The sequence below is a fragment of the Myxocyprinus asiaticus genome, chromosome 7 (genome assembly GCF_019703515.2).
Source record: "Myxocyprinus asiaticus isolate MX2 ecotype Aquarium Trade chromosome 7, UBuf_Myxa_2, whole genome shotgun sequence".
NCBI classification, from domain to species: Eukaryota; Metazoa; Chordata; class Actinopteri; order Cypriniformes; family Catostomidae; genus Myxocyprinus; species Myxocyprinus asiaticus.
This window is the reverse complement of record NC_059350.1, coordinates 8,201,266-8,227,140: the sequence shown is the minus strand read 5'-3', so window position 1 is coordinate 8,227,140 and position 25,875 is coordinate 8,201,266. Positions and strand designations below refer to the sequence as shown.

General features: G+C 37.2%; 1 protein-coding gene across 1 annotated transcript in view; it reads left to right on the top strand.

Annotated features, from left to right (window-relative positions):
* The first annotated feature begins 346 nt into the window (after nucleotides 1–346).
* The window catches only part of sorcs3a (sortilin related VPS10 domain containing receptor 3a), a 368,557-nt gene continuing 343,028 nt past the window's right edge, over nucleotides 347–25,875 (top strand). Inside the window, exon 1 of the mRNA XM_051703251.1 lies at nucleotides 347–1,081. Coding sequence (XP_051559211.1) covers nucleotides 377–1,081 — 705 coding nt within the window. The 5' untranslated portion in view covers nucleotides 347–376. The remainder of the gene's footprint in view (nucleotides 1,082–25,875) is intronic.

Here is a 25,875-nt window from a genome sequence, read left to right as displayed (position 1 = left end):
AAGATTAAAAAATCGTAGAAATGCTGAAGCAGAAACCTAGTGATCCAGGATAATTAATATATTAACAATAAGATGAAATATAGGCTATAATAAATAACAATAAATACAGTGAAAATAATATATTTTTAATAATGTTTATACTATGTATGTATATATTTATAATATTCTTTACAACTTAAATAATAATATGGACAATGTGACAATGTGCCTGCACCCCCCCCCCCCCCCCCCACACACACACACACACACGATTCAGTACCTCCCCTATGTGCTGCCTAACTCCATCACATCCCCGAACGTGAGCGGTGTTGCTGAGGAGCACTTCTTTAAAACACCGACACTTCGCTGGAGCTGTTCCCCAAAATCTCTTCTAACGATGGAGACCGGTCTCGGTTTATTCCCTGGCTCCCACTTCACTCTTTCTACCTGGCTTATTCTATCCTCCTTATATCTTTTTCCAAATTTAAAGGCAGATATAACTTGCGCACCATGCGTGTCGCCAATGCAACTGAATAACGGAGTGAATGTGCATCTGCGCGACCCGCCCGATATTGGGACATATCCGAGACAGGATAAAAAGAAACACAAGCTGACCACCGTTCATTACCCAAATAGTGGAGTACCCGATGGACGCGCGGCGGATGATTTTCCTGGGTTTGAAAGGGACGCGAACGCGGAGGGGTTCAGCTCCCGTGCGCCTGTGGAGAACTTCACTGAGCCCGCTTTGGATGAAGAATTGTTTTCGGATGAATTTTTGGAAAGTGAATCTGAGGTAAAGCAAAAGGACGCCGAGTTAAGGAGAGTCCAGAGAAGCGTTCCGGAGCAGCCCGAGTTTATGGAGAGCGCACGGAGGAGCAGTGATGCCCGTTCGGAGGAGCAGAGGAAAGGCACCGGTCTGCGCATGGACGGGCAGAGTAAACGTGCCGAAGTTCGCTGGAACAGGGATGATGATGATGATGATGATGGCAAAGTATCGGATTCCAGAACAGACGAACCCAAACTGGTCAGCAGCACTTTTGCACTTGCTGGAGACTCCGCGCACAACCACGCAGTCGTTTACTGGTCCGGCAAAAACAGCAGCGTAAGTCCGCAACATCCAATTCCACTTGGCGGCTTCAATGTGCAATATCACCCCATTCTAATATAAAAATCACAACTTTTATTACCACAATGTCATTTGGCGTCATTTTTTGCTGTGAGGGCTCATGATCTCAACTTTAGTTGTTGTCATCTTGTGTCACCACGGTGTCCCTTAGTATGTGTTACCCACAATGTGTACTGAAATAACAGGCTAACCCCTCTAACATAAGAGAAACATTAACAGAATATTTTGTTTAACCACCTTTTCGTAGCACATGAAGAGATCTGATGCACATCATTGCAATTATAGTCATTGATATACTCCTTTTGAATTGCATTCAGCTGAATTGACTGTAGGAGTCTGAAAATATGAATTTAATGAAGAATCCCTTTGCACTGTCAGTAATCATTTTCCGCTTAAATGATTTGCTTGTAGAGAGAGAGCAGGTTGTTGGCTGGAGGCTCCTGGACGCAGCACTGTCTGTCTGTTTCTGCCTTGGGTGCGAGACAGGCGAATGGTGCCCAAGATTTTTTGGATTGGCAAGATAGGAGACTTCAGAATATTACTTCTCTATAATTCAGAGATCTATCTATCCGATTTCGAGTCGCAGGCAGATGAGCCAAAATAACCCTGTCCTTAAATACAAATAGTAAAACCAATTGGAAACTTGTGCTTTAAGCAGGTTTGGGTGTTATTTGGATTTGTTATTCATAGACAGGTGGTGTTTGATGATAGTGGAATGGAGTGAGAGAGAAAGAGAGCAGAAATAAAGGCAGATTAGCTGTTTAAGGCATACAAAAATGTGTTGTATGTCAGTACATTTAATATAATCTAATATAATGTGATTTATGCATACTGATACATCTCATGTGTCTATATTAACCTCTCAAAAATGAAGATTGCTCTAAGCTATTTGTGTCACAGTCCAATTCAGCTGTCAACAGGCTTGCTATATCTGTGAAATAATTTCTTCACTAAACAAGGAGGGGTAAGTTATAAATCAGACTCAATTAAATATCTCCCTGTCCAAAGCCATAGCTCACCCTTATCACATGAACCACCTCATCCATTATTGTCTTTCGTAGTTGCACAAAAAATGCAATAAATCTAAAGAGATAGCCCACTGTTTTCGTGGCCCGGTCCAGGCATAATACATCCGGCTTTATTAACTTGTTTAGTAACTGTCAGTAAAACAGTCGCAGCAATGTTGGGAAGGGTTACTGCCCACCAGGTCCCCTCCCTCATTCCCTCAGCTGTAAATCTCCAATAATTATGTCCAGGACTGAGACAGCCATTTCGAAAGATTTTGTCCTGTTTAGGGACTGCCTACTCAAGTATATTTTTCCTGCTTGCATGCCCGTGGGAGAGCTTTGTCTTCATTGGCTGAATGTTTTGTGAGGGCGTTTTCACACCTAGTTCATTTGAGCACTCCAAACGGTCTCAGAGCGATATAACATGTATATGTGAACAACCCAAATTATCTCAGACCCCCCTAAAAGTTCCCACAAACCGAACTCGGTTCGTTTTTGGGGTTTTTTTGTGCTTCGATTGATTGTTGCTATGTGAAGGCGAAGAGGTATCAGTCCGTTTTGCTTTTTGTTATGACATAAGTACCTCGAGGCTTGCCATTCAGCTGCATTACATAATCGCCTTATCGAGATTATTTTATCTAACCGCGATTATTGAACTTTAAATTGCACTCACACTTTACTGTCCAAATAAGAGAATTTTAAGCGAATATAGAAATACCATGATTACCACGACTATGTCGTTATCTGATTCTGAGCACTCCAAATGAAACCGGCCACAGTCAGAGCAGTTTCTGAAGAGTGCTTGAAGATGAACTGCTTTGAAGCGCTGTGATGAACGTGCCATTTGCTGAGGTTCACGCCAAACTCCCACGAATATACCAGCTATTTTGATAGTGAAAGCAAAGCTCTCCGTTTCATTTTAATTTCATGTTTGCATATTGGCTAATGATTTAGGTTCATTAATATATGCAGTGTTAATGACACGCAGGAGGAGACGCCTGCTTCATTTCTGTTGCGAAACATATTTTCAACTAGTCCTACACACTCTCACGGTGAAATCGTAAGAATTTATACGACTTTTCTAAATTTGGCTAATTCGTATGATATTGTACGACTGCACTCCTACGACTTTCACTACAGCCAATGACGTCGCTGGACATCGTTTCCATCTAATACGCGACAATTACTTGGTTCAGTCACACACAAAAGCTTCCTATCATGTTTACACACTCTACTGATTGGTTAGGTTTACATAAGGGGTTTGGGTAAGGGCATAATATTAATAAGCATGTCCTTAACACTTCATGTGCCAAACTCATGCTTACTTCCGTATTAGACATCCGGGCATTTGCGCGTGATGAAATCATACAAATTTATACGAACGAACTCGTACGCAATCATACGAAATAGCCAACTCGTAAAATATGTAAAAATTTTCATGAGACTGGATTGAATAGTCATAGAATCTCGTTTTCCTTCATGCAAAATATCGGTTCGTGGGTTTAATTGGAGACCCTTAACATAATGTGAAAGTAAAGAATTTAGGACAGAAATATATTACTATTGCATAATATTCAAAGAATAGATTAGAATAGAATACAATTGGCTAGGTTGTCTGGGTTATATTATAAACTACGTAAATGTAAAGTTGACCAAAAAGAGGGACATATTTTAAGTATTTGGAAATATTTTAACATTTTAACGTCTCTCTCTCTCTCTCTCTCTCTCTATATATATATATATATATTACATTCACATTTAAATGTAACTTATGCAATTCAGCTTTGTGAAAATACTGTATGTTATTGCACCACTGCTAGTTTTTGATGCTCTTTTTTTTTGCCTTATACTGCTGTCTGTTGTGCCTTTTCTCATGATATCTAATCATTTTATTTTATATTTCTAAGTAGGAAAACAATTTCACTATACACAGAAAAGCACATAATAGTACACAAATAAAACAAATAACCATTAATTTTTATGTAGGCTATATATGTTAATACAAGATAACATGTTAACGTGAACATTACTATGTAACATGTTCAGGATGGGCAAGGAGGAGGCGGGAACCGGCTGGACAGTAAACAAAGTTTAATAAGAAACTCAACATAAATCAAACATAAACAGACACACATGCAATGCAGCTGTGTGCGTCTCTCTCTCTCTCCAACCGGCGTCTCCAGCTGCCCCTTATCTCGCTCTCCCGCTGATCAGCTGATTCAGCACCGGCCGTGCTCCATCACGGCCCGGCCACGCCCTCCTCCTTGTCACATATTACACTTATAGTAGCTATAAAATGCTTAACAGTTTATTGCGTATTATGAATTAGTTTATTAGTTAGAGTAATAATAAAGTATTAACAATTTTCATAGTAGCCTGCTAAAAGGAACATTATTGACACCTATTAATTCAAATGCATATTTAACATAAAGTTACCATACCATAGTTCTTAGCTGTGTACTCTACACCATGCCAGCAAAAAACGTGGTTTTACAACAGTAATATTATAGTAAATGTTTTAACTAAATACCATGGTTAAACTATAGTTACTTTAGTGAAACCATGGTTAATTTTTTTAAGGGTAAACAAAACAGAAGCCTAATAATTTTTCACAAATGTAAAAAAAAAAAAAAAAAAAAAAAAAATAGTGACTTGAAATATGACAAAAATAATATTTTAAATTACCCATTTTATCCCAAGAAATTGCAAAAAAAAAAAAAAAAAAAAAAAGAAAGCTTAATAGAGGCATCGGAAAGGGATATCAACACGCGTGGACCTGATCATTTAACATACAAATCACAATGACGGTGAAAACTAAAAACAACATATTAAGTATAAAATGAGCTCTGAATAATCACAAAAAGACAAATAATTGAAAGTTACAACAAATAAAATAACAGCAGCGTATTTAAAATCTGCAAGAAGTAAAGCTAAGCAGTACACACTAATCTGCATTATTTATTCATAACGCAAAGCATTGCCGGGAACTGGAGCGCGGCTTCATATAACAGTATTATTAGACACAGATCGCACACCTTGCTGAATAATGGGCAAATTCTGAAAAATATTGCTTTGTGGCTATTTGAGTCTTTCAGGCTTATTTTGTGTAAAAACAAAAACAGTGCTTGTCAAATCATTAGGGCTTTTCATGTTTTCTCAAGAATAATCTGCTTTGGAAGGAATTAAAACACTGCTGATATAAAGATACAAAAAACTCACATAGAGTGAAAATATGAGCAATTAATCTGGAAAATAAACAAACTATCTGCAAAGATCTCTGCTCTGCAAGAGGTGTATGTTTATTCTTTACATCTGATTACAAATATACAGTATATTTCAAGGTGTTGTGTTTATAGGCCCTATTTACAATATGTAATTTTATTTATACATAATACAGTTACCCAGTAATTATCATATTTGTAGTTTCCATGACCTCATATTAATTGAGACACTGGTAACACATTTTCATGATTTTGCCTAGGGCCCTACAAATCCACAGACCACCCCTGCATGCAGCTGTAGAGTCTTCAGCACTATATATTCATTACTAGTTCTTCTGGAGGCACTGATACACTAACTATCAAATGTTTGGACACACCTCACTGAACTATGTTTCTTGTGACTTTAAAACCCTGAAGCTAGATGTGTTGTTGAACGTTAACTTTGTGTTAAAAAAGTTAAAAGAGTGAAGTGACTAACTAGGTGGAGAGAAAGATCCACTCCACTGGAGCTTATCACTTGCGTTTTCAGGTTTACATCACTTATTTATATGCAGTATTTATTTATTTCATGATTCACACATCCCATCAAGCTTTGATGTCATACATTCAGGAGGAAAATAAAGCATACGATTTGCATAAGATCCAGGTTGTTAGCTTGGCACGCACGAATGGATTCTGATATAGTCTTGCTTCATGAAGACTGGGTCATTCTTATAGACCCTTTTGTCACATGCTCCAAGGATCTCTTTGAAACTGTAACACCTCAGTGAATATTTAAGTGTAAAATACAGGCTTAAACTGCTGTGGTAAATTAGCTTGAATTTTTCTACATTGTGGGACTTGAACCCATGACCTTGGCATTTTTAGCACCATGTTCTACCAGTTGATGTGTTAAGCATATTTCTCTGTCTTACATTTTATTCAAGACTATCTGGATGTTTTTTTTCTTCTTTATTTCTTTTATTATTTACTAAAGGGATAGTTCACCCCAAAAGGAAAAATATTTCATTATTCACTCAACCTCAGGGGCATAGCAATAATTTCATATGCAGTATATAAGAAATTATTACAACAATACTGCCCTTCAAAGGCAAAACACAGTAACAAATAATACAAAATAATAAATAATACATAGATAATATGGAGAATTATAATTTACAGACCTACTTCTGAGTCAAACTCCGATAGTAAAGATTCATAAGGTATTATATCTAATAATCATTCAGTGGAGACTTGAAAGCATTGAGAAATTAATTTGTTACCCCTTTTTCCTTGTACCAGCCATTATTGCCTTTAATAAACTGGCATGCTCTGGCACAGTTGTGTCATACTGTTGAATGAAAAGCGCAGTATGAGTGCAAAATGCATGCATAATTAAAAGAAAGCTTCTTCTACTTTCAGATGTGAGCTATAATACCATAGTAACATCATACATAATCATCAAAAACATCAACTTACTGTACATTGCTTGATGTCACAGTAAAAACAGGAGTGGAGAGTATTTTGCTACACTGAGTTTGTGATTAATGACCAGTGGCTGAGATCCAGCTCAGGTGAGTGACATGGTCACCATTAGGCATGTCATAAAAAATCGATATATTGATTATTAATCAGCACGTTATTTTATCAATACATTTTTGCTGCATCGATATATTAACATCAGCCGACATTTAAATTAAGCCTAATCTGCATGATTTCCAGTTCACTCATTTGGGCTTCTGTTTAATGTCTGGCACACTAGCATTGGGAGACCACAAGGGGGTGATGTAACATTTACTGAAGCAGTTTGCAAGACACAGGTATCATAACACAGGACGGGTATTTTAGAGCTCCATGCACAATACACATACACACAAAAGTTACAAAGGTTCTTTTACTTCTTCAAGAATGAACAAAGTGATGTTGAAGAGTTTGCAGGTTAGTGTGTGAAACTGATTTATTAGAGATTATTATGCAATTTCTCTGTATGTAACTTTGACAAGGTTTCATTCAAGCTGTAACCCCCCCCCCAAAAAAACATACTTGGAAGTGAACTGAAAATACATTGTGTAGGCTATAGGAAAGATACATATACAGAATATATCATCCAATCTTTGTCCTTTGATAATGATTTGGGTCAAATTAAATGGAAAACTATCCAAGTTGCGCTTCAGATTTTTGAACAGCCTCCAAAGACGGTGAGCCCCTGCTGTGTATGTACCTTCATAGAAAATAACTGTTTCGAATTTTAGATCTCAACATGTCGTCCACCAGATGCGTCCAGTGTGCAATCCCCTTCAATTTACCCTGCCAGAAAAGTTGTGTTGAGAATTATGTTTGAAAAGCCAGGCCATTGTGCAATGAGCAGCCCTATTTATATCTGAAAAAATCTTAAAATGTATGTATAATCATCAGGAAAATAGTCCGATTATCGATGCGTGAAAAAGGCATCGATCCCAAGCCTAGTCACCATGGAAACGACGCTACATGGTGAGCTCATGTAGTATGTGGTTGAGCAGCTATCGTCTTTCAAGAGATGGACCAGTGACCATTTAAACATTTGTGTTATGACAGGGAACGCTGCTAGTAAACAAGCTACAAAACAACAGGTCTAGGGAACTATACTAAACAGGCTTCTGCCTGCAACATCCAAACTAACTGTCCCTACACGTGATGTAATGTAACGTGGGAGTCAGCTAGAAGACACTCAGAGAGAGGCCACTCACCTGTTTGCTTGGTTCCCCTCCGGCCTGGCGGCGTGTGGCATATGTCGGGTTTCCCGGAACAGCACGAGCGTCGATACAGTTCTGTTCAGGTTTAAAAATGGTGGTGGTGATAGCGGTGCAAAAAGTACTCAAAACACAGTGATAATCTTCAATTGTTACAATAAGCGATAGTCACAGTTCATCCAGCGATAATCCACGGAGAGAGCAAAAACACTTGTACATGCGTGACAGTTTCATGTCCTAGTCGAGGCCCATCCTCTTCCCCTGTCAAGACGCATGTGCATCCCTCTTACCAGTCACAGATGAGTGACGTCATCTGGGCTCTTTTGTTTGTCAGTCAGTACTATCCCTAACTGTGCCTAAACTACGTCCTAACAGTTTGCATGTACACATATACACATTTACTGTATGAAATGCACAACTTAAACACAGTGCATGGGACGAACTTTGGATTTATTAAAAGTGAGGGGGACACACCCCCCATGTATTCTACGCCCAAGATCAACCTCATGTTGGTCCAAAACCATTTTACTTTCTTTCCTCCATGAAACAAAAAAGAGATGTTTGGCAAAATGTTAGACTGAATCACCATTCACTTTCATTGCACCCCCCCACCCCCCCACATATAATCAAAATTAATGGTGACATCGGTCGTTTTGGTCACTTTTATCACTTTTAAGACATTCACAACTCATCTGAATGTTGTCATCAAGGATGGTGGAGATTCCCTGGCATGTATCCTCAGGCAATCGCTCCGCTGTTTGGTGTGAATCCAGATTGCCGTGTGAATTGGGGCGCAAATGGGATGAAGACAAAAGAACAGTGTTAAAAGTCGTTGTTGCAGCCCCCACTTTAGAGATGAGCATTCTAGTTTCACGTAAAAGGCCTCCTTCACTCCTCTCTCAAACATCTGTTCTGCTTGTATATGATCTTTACATAACTGAACAAGTGTTTCAGGAATGAGGAGGGAAGGGTTTGCCTTTCTATGTTGAATTATTGGCTTATAACAACCCGATCTCATGAAAAGTCATATATAATTTACGAGTTGGCTATTTCGTATGGTCTCACACGATGTTGTTGGTATAAACTCCCGTATGTCTAATGCAGAAGTAAGCACGAGTTCCGCGCACGAGGCATTAAGAACATACTTATTAATATTATGCCCTTACCCAAACCCCTTATCTAAACTTAACCAATCAGTAGAGTGTGTAAACATGATAGGAGGCTGTTGTGTATGACAGAAGCAAGTAATTGTCACGTATTAGATGGAAACGATTTCCAGCGATGTCATTGGCTGTAGTGAAAGTCATAGGAATTCAAACGAGTGCAGTCACACGATATCATACGAATTAGCCAAATTTAGAAAAGTCATACGAATCCTGACAATTTCGCCTTGAGAGTGTGTTGGCTTATAAAGAGGTTGTTTACCTTTAGGTGATCCTTCAGGTTTACCAGTTTCTGTCTCAGCAGGCCGGATGTTGTGTATGTTGAGGACTCCAGCCGTGTATGGACAAGGATAATGTCCATTCTGCTGTCCCCTTTGCTTTTTGGTCTGTTGTTTCTGTTTTACTTTTCAGCTTTTTGATGAAGGCCCAGTTGGGGTATCCACCAGACTTTGTGTGTGGGTTTTCTGTTAATTGTGGTGTTACTCTGCATTCTGTAAAGCTGAAGTGTGTACATTTTCAGTGTTAAGATACTTTCTCATTTCCCAACTTGAAGTCAACTTGAAATTAAAATGGACTCTATTAACTTCCTAAATACATCCCTGGTCTTATTGTGAACTATTTATCTCTGCAAATTATGACAAAGAATTAAATGGTCACAAAAATTTAGGGCTGAAATATTAGTAGAAATTGCAATATGACCGAGTGCAATTATCAAACCGCAATGATTTGTCTGTAGTTTGTAGAGTTTTTTTTTTTTTTTTTTTTGTGCATTAAGGTTAGCATATTACACAATCAATTTCTTGTTGTTAACAAACTCCTATGTGACATTTCTTTAATGTTGATTTGAATCTATTGACACTTTTGACCATTTTAAGCATAGTAATCTTCACAAATATCTTTAAGAGGTATTCTATTAATCAAGAGCTATTTTCAGTGGGCTGTAATCCAGAATCCAGAATTCTCCTTTTAATGAGTGTGTCTATATTTAGAATGTGTTTCACTGTAAATAGTTCTTATCAAGAGTGTTTCTATTCAAATTCAACCCATCCTAAATCATCCCTTAGTAGATATGTTATTGTATATTATTAATACTAAAATATGTATCTATAGAGTATGCACAAATAGATAAGATATGTCCCTCTTCAATGGTTTGCTACCCCAACACTTCACTTTCAAGCACACTTCAATGTTTAAAGCACTCATAGCCAGGCTAACAGCAGTTAGTCACCTACAACTCAAGGATAGATTTTTGCTCCCTCTTCAACAGCCCATTCCTGAACATGATTTAGTGGGATTAATGCATTGTAATGTGGTTTGTTTATCTGGCGTAGATGCTAATTACTAGTAAAAGAGGCTATGTAATGTCATAAATAATTTATCTATCCCATTGTGATATGCCCTCCAAACTCCAATTAGTGTTTACACATTTGTTTTCCGGCCATTTTTAATGCAGCTGAGGTCCTTCTGGTGAGAGTTGTTGGTACAGTCAGGGCATTTATTGCTGGATTGCCATAGGAGCCAAAAGCTTAGCTGACATCCCAAGATTTGTGGGTAATATCATACTCAGCTCTCTCCAAGTAAACACTAATTTTTTGCAAATTAAAAAACGTGGAAAATGTCAGGTAAACTGAAAGAGATAGTTCACCCAAAAATGAAAATTCTCTCATCATCATTTACTCACCCTCATGCCATCCCATATGTGTATGACTTTCTTTCTTCTGCTGAATACAAACTGAGATTTGTTAAAGAATATCTCAGTTCTGCAGGTCAATACAATGGAAGTGAATGGTTTCCAGAACTTTGAAGGTCCAAAAAGCATATAAAGGAGGCATAGAAGTAATAAAAGTATCAAGGATAAATCCATGTCTTCAGAAACGTGATAGGTGTGGGTGAGAAACAGATCAATATTTAGATTTTTTTTTACTATAAATCTCAACTTACACTTTCACTTTCACATTCACATTCTTATTTAGTTTTTTCAATTTGCATTAAATGTGCATATCACCACCTACTGGGCAGGGAGGATAATTTATATTAAAAAAGGACTTCAGTATTGATGTTACGTACCACACACCCAACATATAGCTTCTGAAGATATGGATTTAACCACTGGAGACATGTGGATTACTTTATGCTGCTTTTTGGACCTTCAAAGTGCTGGCCACCATTCACTTGCATTGTATATGGATCTACAAAGCTAATATATTCTTCAAAAAATATTTGTTTGTGTTCAGCAGAAGAAAGAAAGTCATAAACATCTGGGATGTTATGAGGGTGAGTAAATGATGATTTGTTATTATGTGGTAGCATCTAAATGTACTGGTTTTATTCAAGTCAAACATCATATTTAATCTGACTAAATCAACCTGACAAATTAAGGTTACACCAACAAAAGTCATTTTCATGATTTAGATCAAGTAGAGTCTAGGGTGCAACTTTTTTCTGTGTATTAATTTGCAGAGACAACTTGTCAAGCAAGTAATTACCTCTATTAAATCTCAAACATTGCTTTATTTGTTTGGGCATGTACACAAACCCGACATAACAACACTGGCTCAGCCAATGGCATGAATTTGGGGCTATTTGTTTGTCCGACCAATAACTAATTATTGTTTTTAAATATATTAGGTTTAATATTCATTTATTGATTTTTCAGTGGTCACAGTAGTGGCACAGAAGTCACACACTTCACCTTTAAATATTCGAGGCTCTTTGTGGAGAATTCAACGATTCAACAGCATTATGAAACACTGAAAATGTCAGGGCACTTATCGTCACAATCTTTTCTATTCAGAACTGCAGAAAATGTCATTTCCTTTCATCTACCTCTGCGTTTATACTACATTTATCTCCCTAATATTCTGCTCTCCAAGCGGTGCGTGGCGGGGAATAACACACCAACATATCAGCCACATCCCCCTCCATTACAAAAAGCATCATCCACTGAATGAGAATGGTGAAGAGTCAGTTTACAAGCCGCCTAAACGTAGCCATTATCTCCATTGTTGGGGGCGACAGAGACATAGTGAAAGGGCTGGGCCCTCTCGAGACAAGAACACTCTGGCATAATCACACGCTTAGTCGCCGAACCCAAGCAAGCAACAAGGGTGTCTGTGAATCTCCCTGTCCCCCTGTGTTAATTACACTGATATAACAGTGTCAGATGTGATTTTTGTTTAATCTCTGTTGAGTTAAACACTTTGTTCCCAACTGGGTTGCTCAGGCAGACTCTCTTTTGCTCTCTCTTTCTATCCCTCTATCAATTTGGCTGTGTGGCAGAGTGGTAAACTCTGAGGTAGATTAAAATAACACTCTGCTATGATTTCAACTACATATCTCTTTGGATTCATTTGAAAGCTTTACTCAGTATTTTTTCCACCCTCATTAAAAAGTTTTACCTCTAAATAAATGAGTAGTACTTTTGAAAAATGTGTTTAAAATCATGTAGGCCTACAATCACATGAGACTAAAGTCATCTGATATCAATAGCATAATAAAAGCTGTTTAATTTTATATGGAGGTGGCTGCCTCATGAAGGCCGCCATTTTGGGATCACATGACCGGCTAAACACTACTTTTTTTTTATTTTCAGTCAATAACTGAAAACTATTGCTTTTGTGTGATGCTCCATTCATGCCAGAAGGTGACAATATCAGCCATATCAGCCAGCGTGACAAAAAAATAAAAATAAAAATAAATAAATACATAAATAAATAGTGCAACTTGCAAATATGATGCTAGACATAAATGAGTAAATGATGATTTGAAAAAAAACAAAAAAAACAAAACTTGTTAGAATTTAACTTTATTACGTTTATTTTACCTGTACATGTGTTTTCAAGGTTTACTTAGAAAGTTGCTTTTGACATGTTATATAAACCATTTTAAGGACGTAAACAATAACAAAGGAATACAACGCTACTGTGTATGTCTGGTCCTGAAGGATTTCCTGTTGCGGGTTCTGTAACCCAGAACCATCAAAACAAAATAACTAGAGCATGCTTTTTTTGAGTCTAGTTAAAACAAAACAAATAATAATAATAATCAAGGAGGAGCCTGTGAATAAGAATTTAAGGCTACAATTTTTTTTAAAAGGATGTCAAACGTTTACCTGAAGTGACTTATCTAGATGTGTACCATTATCTTTTAAACAGTGAGTGCTATACGAGAAAGGGAATGAAAGCTTATTGTAGTTTAGATGCTTACAAGTATTTCCTCAGTGAATATACTCCAAATACTCCAAATTAACTAGCATGCTAGACTCTACCTAACAAACCTAGAATTAGTTGGCAAAAAATTATTTCACCAGCCAGCGATAATATGTGTGCTATGTCCTACAGTTGTTAAAGGTGATGTAAGCGATTTTAGCTGTTCTAGATTTTCCCCAAGCTGAGCCGTTGGATTAGCCACGCCCCTTTTTCCAAAACCTCGCACTCCAAAGATAGCAAATTAGCTTTATTGAGACTGACACAAGTGGAAACGGTTGACAAAAACAACAGCAGCAAAATAGCACCTTCAACTGACAATGTATGAGCAACATGACATAAAAATGGCAGTAAGCCTCAATTCGCTGCAACTACAAGCCTCAATTTGCTGCAACTACAATACAGTTGTGCTCAAAAGTTTGCATACCCTGGCAGAAATTGTGAAATTTTGGCATTGATTTTGAAAATATGACTGATCATGCAAAAAATGAGTTGCATGGTCGAGTTGCCAGAAAGAAGCCTTTACTGCGCCAATGCCACAAAAAAGCCGGTAACAATATGCCCAACAACACCCTGACATGCCTCACATCTTCTGACACACTGTAATTTGGAGTGATGAGACCAAAATAGAGCTTTATAAGCTCTGTGTTTGGAGAGGGGTCAACAAGGCCTATAGTGAAAAGAATACTATCCCCACTGTGAAGCATGGTGGTGGCTCACTGATGTTTTGGGGGTATGTTAGTTCTAAAGGCATGGGGAATCTTGTTAAAATTGATGGCAAGATGAATGCAGCATGTTATCAGAAAATACTGGCAGACAATTTGCATTCTTCTGCACGAAAGCTTTGCATGGCACTCTCTTGGACTTTCCAGCACGACAATGACCCTAAGCACAAGGCCAAGTTGACCCTCCAGTTGTTACAGCAGAAAAAGGTGAAGGTTCTGGAGTGGCCATCACAGTCTCCTGACCTTAATATCATCGAGCCACTCTGGGGAGATCTCAAAGGTGCGGTTCATGCAAGTCGACCAAAGACTTTGCATGACCTGGAGGCATTTTGCCAAGACAAATGGGCAGCTATACCACCTGCAAGAACCTTTGGGGCCTCATAGACAACTATTACAAAAGACCTCATGCTGTCATTGATGCTTAAGGGGGTAATACACAGTATTAAGAACTAAGGGTATGCAGAATTTTGAACAGGGGTCATTTAATTTTTTTCTTTGTTGCCATGTTTTGTTATATAATTGAGCCATTCGGTTATAACCTACAGTTGAATATGAATCCCATAAGAAATAAAAGAAATGTGTTTTGCCTGCTCACTCATGTTTTCTTTAAAAATGGTACATATATTACCAATTCTCCAAGGGTATGCAAACTTTTGAGCACAACTGTACATTAAGAACACAAAATGATTGACAGGCATCCGCGGTCCGTTTACATTTTTTTGTTTGCTGTTTACAGAGTCTAGAGCTGTCACAGAGACCAGTGAGATATCTCAGGACACTTATTTCATTAATATCTTTCAGGGAGTAGTAAAAAATGTTCCATACGTTTACATGAAAAAATCGCTTACAGCACCTTTAATACGTATCACTTCCCAAACCAATGAATACCATTAAGAAATGGTCGACAATATATTTCATATGTGTAACTGTTTGACACTGTGTCTGAGTATCCATACTTCCCTACTGTATAGTATGCCAAAAAATAGTTTGCCAATAGAGTAGTGTATCCGAATCCTCAGTATTCATAAAACAGTAGGCGAGAAAAAACCCGGATGACTACTATTTCCGGTGAGATTCTGAAGTGCGGATTGACTGGACACTTTACAATCCTATAATCCCTCAGGGTGTCAGTCCCATGGAGGAGGGACTAAGATGAGAGCATGCAGGTAAGTGACGTGTTAGGTGTCAGAGATCTGTGTCGAGGGAAATTATATATATTATAAAAAAAGCAATAATAACTAAACTTTTGTTTGTATATTGCTTCAGTATTGTTGTGAGTGACACTTGACCCCGCGTGGAACGATTATTTCACGGGTTTGCCCAAGTTGTTGTTGTTTTTTCTCTGATTTAAGTGCGGAGATGGCTGCTTTCCAATAGTGTGTAGCAAACTGTTAATTTATGCATGCGACTGACGTGAGACCTGTTAATTTAAGGATTATCGCTCCCGAAGACAGTGTGAGACTCTGAAATAAATTCCAGTGAGGACTCTGAACTTATACTGGATTGCCAGCCTTCAACAACGGCTGATTTCTTTAATGACTATGGACTAGGACTTTCCACCATTCTCTCACGAGCATCATTGTACTGGAGTTCTCCATTGCTCTTACAACATCCATTTATTGCACCTGTGACATGAGGTATGTCCCAAACCGCACACTTATGCACTATTCAGCATAATTTTGTAAAGTGTAAGTAGTATGAGTAGTATGTTAAGACTGTAAATGCAACAAAAAGGAGTGTACAAGGAGTACCCGGAAGATGCACTTCTTCAACCATCAAAACGGAGGGTAGAATGTTGGACACTTCATGCACTCTGCGCTCGAGGCTTGCTGTATTTAGCCGAAGGTGCAGAGTTACCTGGCTGCATAGCTGGTCTTACAAAACAATTGGAAATAATGGAGAATGGAGAATGTAGCAACTAGCGGAACTTCAGGGAAGACAGCACCTTACAAATGTGAGTTGAATGTACGTTGTTTGAGATACAGGTGTTGAACTGAGGTTGGCCAACACTCTAAAGCTATCGGCAACACATCACATGCCTTTGAAACGTCACTTCTGTCAGCTGTTAAATGGCGAATGGTCCTGTGTAGTAAAAAACAGTTAAGTGTTCCATTTTGGACTATATTACACTTAGAAAATTCAAACACTACATGGCTGTGTGCATATGTGTATATGTATAAGTGCATAGTGTATAGTGTATAGTGCGTCAGTTGGGACACAGCTTTGGCCGTGATAGTAGGCACACTCTACTGAATATACAGTTTATACTTTTTTTATTATTTAGGAAAAAAAATATTGATTTGTATGGTGTTGTGGTATCATTTTTACTAATTAGAGGCAAGGCGCTTATAAAACTGCTTTAACCCAATTGCCGTAAAAGTAGCATTGCAGAACATATTCCAGCCTGCTCACCATGAACTGCTGGGAACCCAGGTTTCCCTAGTATGAATATAGCATACTGTACCTGTCTCCAGAGGGTTACATAAGCATCACATCTTTAACTTTCTAGAATTGGTTCAGTTGGGAATTTTCAATGAGATAATAATGTTTTAAGAGGAGAGAAGGCTGCATTTACAGTGAAAAGCTTAATGCACAGATCCAGTATTTTGACACATTTGATTGTTTTGGTCCCGTCTCTTTACATTCACTTTAAACAACTTTCAATAGATTCACTGTTCTGTGGGTTTGTGCAAATATTTGTGTTGCACAAAGATCTGATCTGTGCTAGATCTCTGCAATTTTAAAAAAAATTTTTTTATTAGAATTGGATGACATTGTAAATGCACCCTGAGAGTTTATCTTGACCATGACTATGCCCTCTCTCAGGGAAACTGAAATTGCCCTTAGATTGTCTCTCCCACACACTCTAATCAGGGGAGAGGATGGATGAATAAGACATGACCATAGACTGTCTACACACAGTCAACTCTGGAAAATCTGTGTACTGGTGTGTGTGTATGTGTGTGTGTGTGTGTGTGCGTGTGTCTGTGTGTGTTTTGCAGAGAGAGTGTCATAACTAGTGTGCCTGTATCATGTTCATTTGCAGCTTCTCTTGATTTAGACTAATTCTGACATATTCCTCCCTAGAACCAGCGCTCTATCCACACGCTGTCTAATTAAAACAAATCTGCTAGCTTATTTTCACTGGCTGAAATCAAAATATGCTACATTAACATTATTACAGTTTCTGACAGCTTTGCTGTTTACTCCCTGGCATGCAATCTGATGCTTAACCGGCTAAAACACAAAAGACACAAATCAAGTTGAAGGTACTTTTTGCCTTATTCAGAAGGACAATTACATGGATGATGTGTGTATAATTTGCTTATGTGGTAGTCTGCTGTATTTTCCCTATGTATTGTTTGGATATGTAAAGACAGAGATAGGGGAAAGGGGTGCTTTGCCAATAAATCTCCTCTTCACAAATACTGCTTTTAAATCATTTTTATCATATAAAAAAAAAAAAAAAAAAAAAAACTTGTGTACTCATTGTATGTGTTGGACCTCCATTTAAGCATTTAATTTTTTTAAAGGCTCTTATTCTTTAAAGGTCTATGTGCATGTGGGCTTAAGTGTCTAGAGACCAGCGAAACTCTGACAAGTTTAAGAGTTCAGGAAAGCAGAGTCTTGCACCAGGGTTCAAGCACTTATCTGTGTTTTGAGTTGTGGGTGTTGTTTCAGTGTCTAAAAGAAGTGTTTTGTGTATTGTGGTCCTTCTGCGGATTTTTATGCATTTGATAAAGATTCTAGACTGTCCAAATATCACTGAGTGGAGGTATCACTATGGCAACACTGGACCTCCGTAGACCTTATAACCAAGAATCATTTTCTCTTAATTAATTTTATTCTGTCTTTGACCTGTACTGTACACCCAATTAACTTGTCTATATGCATTGTCTTTATGAAGCCACCCACCCTGGCTTCTTCTGCCTCCGCGTTCACCCGTACTGAATAAGAGCAGCGGATGTTATTTTCACAACCTTTATCCAAACTTTTTATTCCAAAATCACAGTGTTAAACAGGTCTGCTCAGCTTAAGTAGTGTGCAGAAAACACAAGTTCAGCATATTGTCTACACTGCCACTGAAATAATACGCTTACTTAATTGACACTACTTATAAATACTGTATTCATAATACTTACAGTAGATACAATATGCTAACTTAAACACCCCAAGAAAAGCTAGTATAGCTAGTAGCTAGTATACTGTATACCCGCTAAAATGTTTGTAGTGGCTTTCCTAACTGTGTGATACGTCCTAGTTTGATTATTAAACTGCACAAGGCTGTGATTTAATGATGCAAATAAATAGTCTGCATGTGCTATGAGCTTCTGAATGAATGTGTGAAGCCTTACAAATGCTGAAAACACTGCATCATGAGTATCACGCTTGTTTGTGTGTTGCAGAGCTCATTCACTGCAAAGTGTGCAGAACATGCAAACTATTTAAAGTATATTTATTTGATTACATCATAACCTTTTGTGGTTTAATAACTGAGCACTGAGCCATACAGCAGACTGCTTATCCGGAGTTGTGAAACTACTGTCAAATACACACAGGCTGAGTTCGGATTTGCATATTACCATACTACACATACTATATCACAAGACACAAATGAATATATACTAGACACAAATGGCAGAAGTAGTAAGAGTATGGGTAGTATGTCATTCCGAACTCAGCAACAGAAATTAAAAGGTCTTTGTTTTCCACCAAAATAAAAGCATGATTTAAATGGATGTGTAAAATTGAAAAATGTATGGCAGAAATATATTAGGCAACTACTCTATTTTAGAATGTAATATTTCCTTTAATAATAATATTTTATTTAAGCAATATCTCTCAAGCAAGAGTGCTGTTGTAATGCATATTTACATCAATGTTTTTATTTATACTGTGATGCTCTGTTGTGGAACACTTTATTTGACAAGAAATAAATCCAGTGTTGTGTTTTAGATTGTCCTGGATTAGTATAGAAGCACTTCATTTGATAAAAATAATGCAATGCTATGTTGAAAATAAATTATTCTATTTTCATTATTTACTCATTTAATTAGACACTCTTTTGATGATAAAATTGAAATAAACTTTAAAACATGGAACTCAGAAAAAAATTAAATGGAAAACAGAATTTAGAAAAAATAATAATAATAATAATAATAATAATAATGGCCCTAAAAAGGTTGTTTATTCATTAGTAGATATATATATATATATATATATATATATATATATATATATATATATATATATATATATATATATATACTTTTTTACTTTGTAAATTATTTTCAATTAAAATGTATTTTTTTGCTAAGTTTATTAATCACTTTTCCATAAAAATGTATATACTGTGATAAATATTGTTATCGACCAAAACATTAAAGATTATCGTTGAAATAGATTTTTGCTATCGCCCACCCCTAAGTGTACTAAGTTGCTACAGTGCTTAGCAACCGCTAACAGTCTGTTTATGCACTAGATTACTTGGCAGAAGGATTGTTTATTCAGAATATTATTAATGATACATATAACTTTATTGAACATTGGTGTCTTTTATTTTACTGCTATTGCCACAGTTTTCTAAAAGCAATAAGCCCCTCTGTGCATTACATTTTACCATGGGATAATGGGTGATCTTAGTCACAATGCAAAACAGCGGCCCTTTGGGACCCTTATTGGGTACTATTTCAGCCGTATTACCAGTGACCGGAGGACATTACTCCATTTGAATCATTTTGCATTTAGCAAACACGTTAGTTAATCAGATCCTTGACATCAATGTTTCTTATGCTAGCAACGGCGCTTTTCCGCCACATTGTGTGACTCTCAGATCCTAATCAACTCGATATAAATAATAAACAAGGCTTTGAGTTGAGGCTTTACTCTATGCAGTTATTGCCCATCTCTGCTAGTTCGATAAAGAAGGGCGGAAATTGCTTTCAGCCCTTATTACTTGTCTGACTGTCCGTGCGCACCAGGAAGTTTCCAATCTCATTTCAACTCTTTAAGACCCCAAATGCAAAGAAAGACATACAGGGAGTGAGTGATAAATACAGTCAGGGAGCGGGAGAGCATGGAAGAGGAATACAAGGGTGAGTGAAAGATGTGGCAAAACAAAGATGAAGGTGTACGATAGCAAGAACAAGGGAGAAGAAAAGAACTTGTTTGCCTAAGCACTCCACAAGCCAAGGCCAGCACCGCTTGAGTGTGTGTAAATACGTGTATGGTTAATTGTACTGCCTATTTAATAGAGTCACTGAATAGCACTATGATTGTTCACCATGGCTGTTGCTATGACGATTCAGAGTGTGTTTGCCAAAGGGAAGACTGTGAAAGAGTGAATTAAAAGTGTCTGATCTATATTCACTAAGTTCTGTCCAATAATACATTGCGTTAAAATGCTCCCATTCACAGTGTAAGAGCTTGGTTTATTGTAAGTTGTCCAATTACTGAAAAAGCATATTGTGTACAATACACATCAAAGTGACATTCTTAAAAAGTACAAAGGTACATGCACACACAAGTTCGCACCTCACGCATGCAGACTCATTTAAGAAACACACAATTTTTTGATCAGATTTTAAATGAAAATTTGCCCAAAACTGGAAATTCTCTCATTATTTACTCACCCTCATGTTGTTGCAAACCTGTATGCTGTTTTTTCCCCCCATGGAACACAAAAGGAACCTGTTTGAAGAATCTTTCCACAACTCTTTTTCACATAGTCGCAGTTAATGGTGACCATGTCAGTCAAACTCCAAATAGGACAGAAAAACAACATAAAAGCTCCATAAAAATAGTCCATATGACTTGTGCGCTATATTCCAAGTCATGTGATAGCTTTCCATGAGGAACAGACCGAAACGTAAGTAATTATTCACTGAAAATCTTCCAGTTCGCTGTAGTTCTCAATTCAGGTATGGTGTAGTTGATGTCCATGATGTTTGGACACTTTAGAGCTTTTTCATCATGTATTTTCAGAATATTTGGAATACAGATCATATATATATAATTGTCAATATTAACTCATTATATGGACAATAGCTGCTTGAAGATTCTTCAAAATTATACTTTTGTGTTCCACGGACAAAAATAACACCATACTGGTTTGGAACGACTCTTCCTTTAAAGCTTAACACAACACAGTTCTTCAGGGCTGTAGTACGCCGTAATATTCCCAAGATGGCTAGCACACTTTTGTCTCACTACTGTCAGACTGTTAGTCTCAGTATTCGGTACTCAAGTCAGTCAAGTTCAGTCCTCTCTGTGTGCCATTAAAAGTTCATAAAAACTCAAAAAGCATTTAAAATTCATTTGATATCTGCCCAATCCTTTGCATCCCTCCTGCCTGCTTGCTTCTGTGTCATCTTGTGCAAATGAGATGACTACTGGGGCTTGAAGAGTGCTGGGTGTTCATACTCCTCATAATAATATCAAAAAAGCATGTCTAAAACACACAGCAGGACAGCTCCATTTGGGAGAGCTGAGCTTCAGTTATTGTTCAGTAGTTGAACCAGATTCCATGTAATCAGTTAAAACTGTCAACTGACAACTGTCCCTTTAAGGGCAGTATATTTCATCCCTAACTTCTGTAACTTTGCATATATAGGCTTATAGCATGTATTATCAAGTTTAGAGGTCAATTAATATTTACTGAGAGATCTGACCTCTGCCGGGTGTGATTTAATATATTTAAATACCTAGATGATCCATCTTATTAGCATACAGTGGAAGTGTGCAAGTATGCAAATAGCCAGCTTTATAAATATTTTAAAGCAATGATTTTCCGTTTTTCTCGTTTTACCACTTAGCATTCTGTGCTGAGGATACTGCCTTTTGATTTCACTGAAAATCATTAATGTAATTTCTCACACTCCATCTTCATTCATTTTAATTCCAGCATATTACAAAACAACAGTCTGATATTTCTGGTCATTTTAAAGGTCACATTACAGGTGACTTAATTCCAGAAGCAAAGTTCGAGAGTACAATGACCATGTCATTCTGCACATCACAAAATTATGTTGTATTTTTGAGTGAAAAAGGATAAAGTTGAGAAATATATTTGGTGGAACTGGATTTTATCCATCAGATATTGATAGATATTGTGACCTGAAACCTAAATCAATGGGACTATCTTTTTGGACTGTTTTTTGGTGTTCGGGGAAACCTGTTTAAAAACATTCATTATTTTGAATTTCATAATTAATATTTTTGTCGCTAGAGGCACAGCATTTACAAATTTCAGCTCATTTCAGTTAATATTTCTCACTTGATTGTGAGATTTAGGAAATAAATAGAGAAAACTATTTTCAAGTTCATGATTTAAAGGGATAGTTCACCCCAAAATGAAAATTCTCTCACCATTTACTCACCCTCATGCATCCTAGATGAGTATGACAAACAAAGATTTTTAGAAGAACATCTCGGCTCTGTAGGTCCATACTATGCAAGTGAATGTCAGTCAGAACTTTGAAGGTCCAAAAAACATATAAAGGCAGCAAAAAAGTAATCCATATATCTCCAGTGTTTAAATCCAAGTCTTCAGAAGTGATATGATAGGTGTGGGCGAGAAAGAGATCAATATTTAAGTCCTTTTTTTTTTTTTTTTTACTATAAATTCTCCTCCCTGCCCAATAGGTGGCAATACACACAAAGAATGTGAATCACCAAAAACAAAAGAAGAAGAATGTGAAAGTGAAGGTTTATAGTAAAAAAGGACTTAAATATTGTTCTGTTTCTCACCCACACCTATCATATTGCTTCTGAAGATATGGATTTAAATACTGGAGTCATATGGATTACTTTTATGCTGCCTTTATGTGCTTTTTAGAGCTTCAAAGTTCTGGGCACCATTTACTTGCAATGTTTGGGCCAACAGAGCTGAGATATTTTTCTAAACATCTTCGCTTGTTTTCTGTAGAAGAAAGAAAGTCAAACACTTCTGTAATGGCATGAGGGTGAGTAAATGAGATAATTTTAATTTTTGGGTGAACTATCCCTTTAAGGGCTAGGCTTGTTAGAATAATTTATCACAAGATTTTTAGAGACTCTGTAGATCATTGGGGGTTCTGCAGAGAATTTAGGAAATGTTCTGGTCTTTTAGCACAGTAGCGTATGGGTTCTGACAAACTGCATAGGCCATTCTGTGTGTGAGTGTGCAAGCCTAAATTATTTTGTGTTTTTCAGCATTGACTACATAGATGATTCTGTTGAAACGCAGCATCTTGGCTTCTCCACCACTGGAGAATTTATTTTATGTGAGCATGACTGACCCAAGAACCCAAGAGGTCAGATTTTTTCTATTCTATGTGCATTTGTGTGTTTACGGTCATGTTATGTGCACACCAATGAGTCAAAAGATGGACATTGACCTTTTAATGGTGTGCACATAACACAGACGCGCACACGAATACACATTGGTCTTTACTCTCTCTTTGTGTAAAAACCCAGAGACTCACACAAATGCACATACACTCTCCCCGTTTCTTCCTGGGATGATTATTTTGCGTAATAGCCCAAAGAAACATCCTGAGGCATTTGCTCACATGCTCACTAGGGGGAGTATGCAGCTTGAAGCTGAAAAGGCAGATACATTCTGCGGTGGTGCCTCCGTACTCATATCTCATTAAGGGCTGTGACGATCCTTTTGCAGGCGTCCCATTTTCTACACCCGCTGAGCTGTTAAAATGGCTCCTTTTTTGATGACTCCACTGGGGCTGCGATTCCTTCACTTGCTCCCGAGACCGGTTTTCATGACGAATAAAAAGTCCATTGGAGCTGATGGAAAGTTTGAGCTCTGTGCTGTGCTTTCATGAGAAGAAAGACATTTAGCTGAGCTACCCATAATCTCAAGGTTTATATGAAATGGCGAGAGAAAGAAAACAGCGTGTGGCAGGTCCCAGAATGCAGACAAAGGGAACACTAGACTAGCAGAGTGATATAAATTGTAAAGTGGCTTTGTGATGTTGTAATATTTTGTGCAATAAATAATTTGTTAAACTGTAAATAATTACATTATTACATTTAATATAGCATTAAATAATAATTTGTTAAATATTTTGTGCATTCTTGAAATTAAAGGAGATTAAATGACTAGGGCTGGGTTTCCCAAAGCCCTTAGTAGAATGTAAGTAGCACTTAAGTAGTACCTATTCTCTATGGCAGTGTTTCCCAACCTTTTTTTCTGCGACGGCACACTTTTTACGACTAAAAAATTCTATGGCACACCACTATCCCATACAGGCTAACCAACGTCAATATTTTTCCTTTTCAAGAACTTGTCCATGTTTTATGTCCGTCTTAGTAGCGTGTTTACTTGTAATGTTTGAAATTCAACTATGCAAAAAAAAAAAAGAAAAGGTAGACTGGGTAAAACAAGTCACATAGGTAGGCTACGCTGTGTGAGGTCACAGGTGGCAAGAGCGCTAAATGGGTAATAAAAAACAATAAATTTGCTTCTTTTCTAATTTGTAGATTTGTTCTTGCAATGCCACAACAAATTACAGGGATGCAAACTCACGAGGGGTGAAAAAGGTAAGACAATCACTGGTCCACGAACATTTTTTCTGGGAATATTTTTATTTTTAAAGAATAAGCTAAAAGCACCAATTCCAGCTATTTTAGTGATTCAAGTTTATTCAAGTTTACAATTGTGCAGAATTAGCTGCAAAATAAAGAGTATTTTGGTGAGGCTTGCTTCTGTTTCACAAATTTGTTCAATTTTATTAACTGATTAGTTCAGTGACCCCTTCTGGAAATGTCACTAGGTGGCAACAAATGAGCGTCTTATGTGCTATGAGTGAGTCAGTGAATCATTTTGAGTCGTTCATGACCGAAATCTACCAAGAGACTGTATAGTGTTTAAGCATTAAAAGAACAAATCAGATCTATAGTCTTCCTTCAGTCTGAGCATTATTTTTCATCCAAAAAGACAACAATAGTAGACTAATAATAGTGAGTTTCAATAACATCCTTACCTTCTCCTTTATTAAAACTCGGCTACAAATCTACTGACTTCAGTATAAGAATTATAAACACAAAGCAGATCTATGGTATCATTTTCCTACAGTAGCCTATTTAAACTGCTGAGCATGGCTTTTATCAGAAAAGACTACAATAATAGACAAATAATAATAAGTTTCAATAATGTTCTTTCATCATTGTAAAGCACATTTCACATGAGTTGAGTCGAGGCGTCAATGTTCCGTTCAACGCCAGCGTCAAGCACCGCATTGCCCTCCACATGACAAGAGTTACAGAAAGCGTCACAGAGGGGCGATTTTACGAGTTTGCCATGTAAAAAAGCGGGAGGTGTGCACAATAAACATTGAAAACGTATTTGGAAGAGAGAAAAAAAGCTTGCAGTTGCTTTGATAGCAGAAAGAAATAAAAGGACTCGTTTATGTTTAGGTCTAAGCGTTTTCTTGGTGAATTTAATTTAGTTCAGTAACTGGGGTCTCTGATATTCGTAAATGATAAGGTAATATTTAATTATAAGAAATTATGAGACATTCAATGTCTCTTCACAAATTTGGACAGTTTTTAAATATTTCTTATTGCTTAGTACTCTCAAAGACATTATTGGTGAAGCAAAAACGTTTGTGTGAAAAACACTTTGGTGTAAAGTGGTGTCACTTCATAGACTTCAATGTATTCTGCAGCGCTGACGCGAGTCATGTGAAAGACCCTTAATGCGTATAAATATCAGTCACTTTTGCACATTAATCATTGCTCTT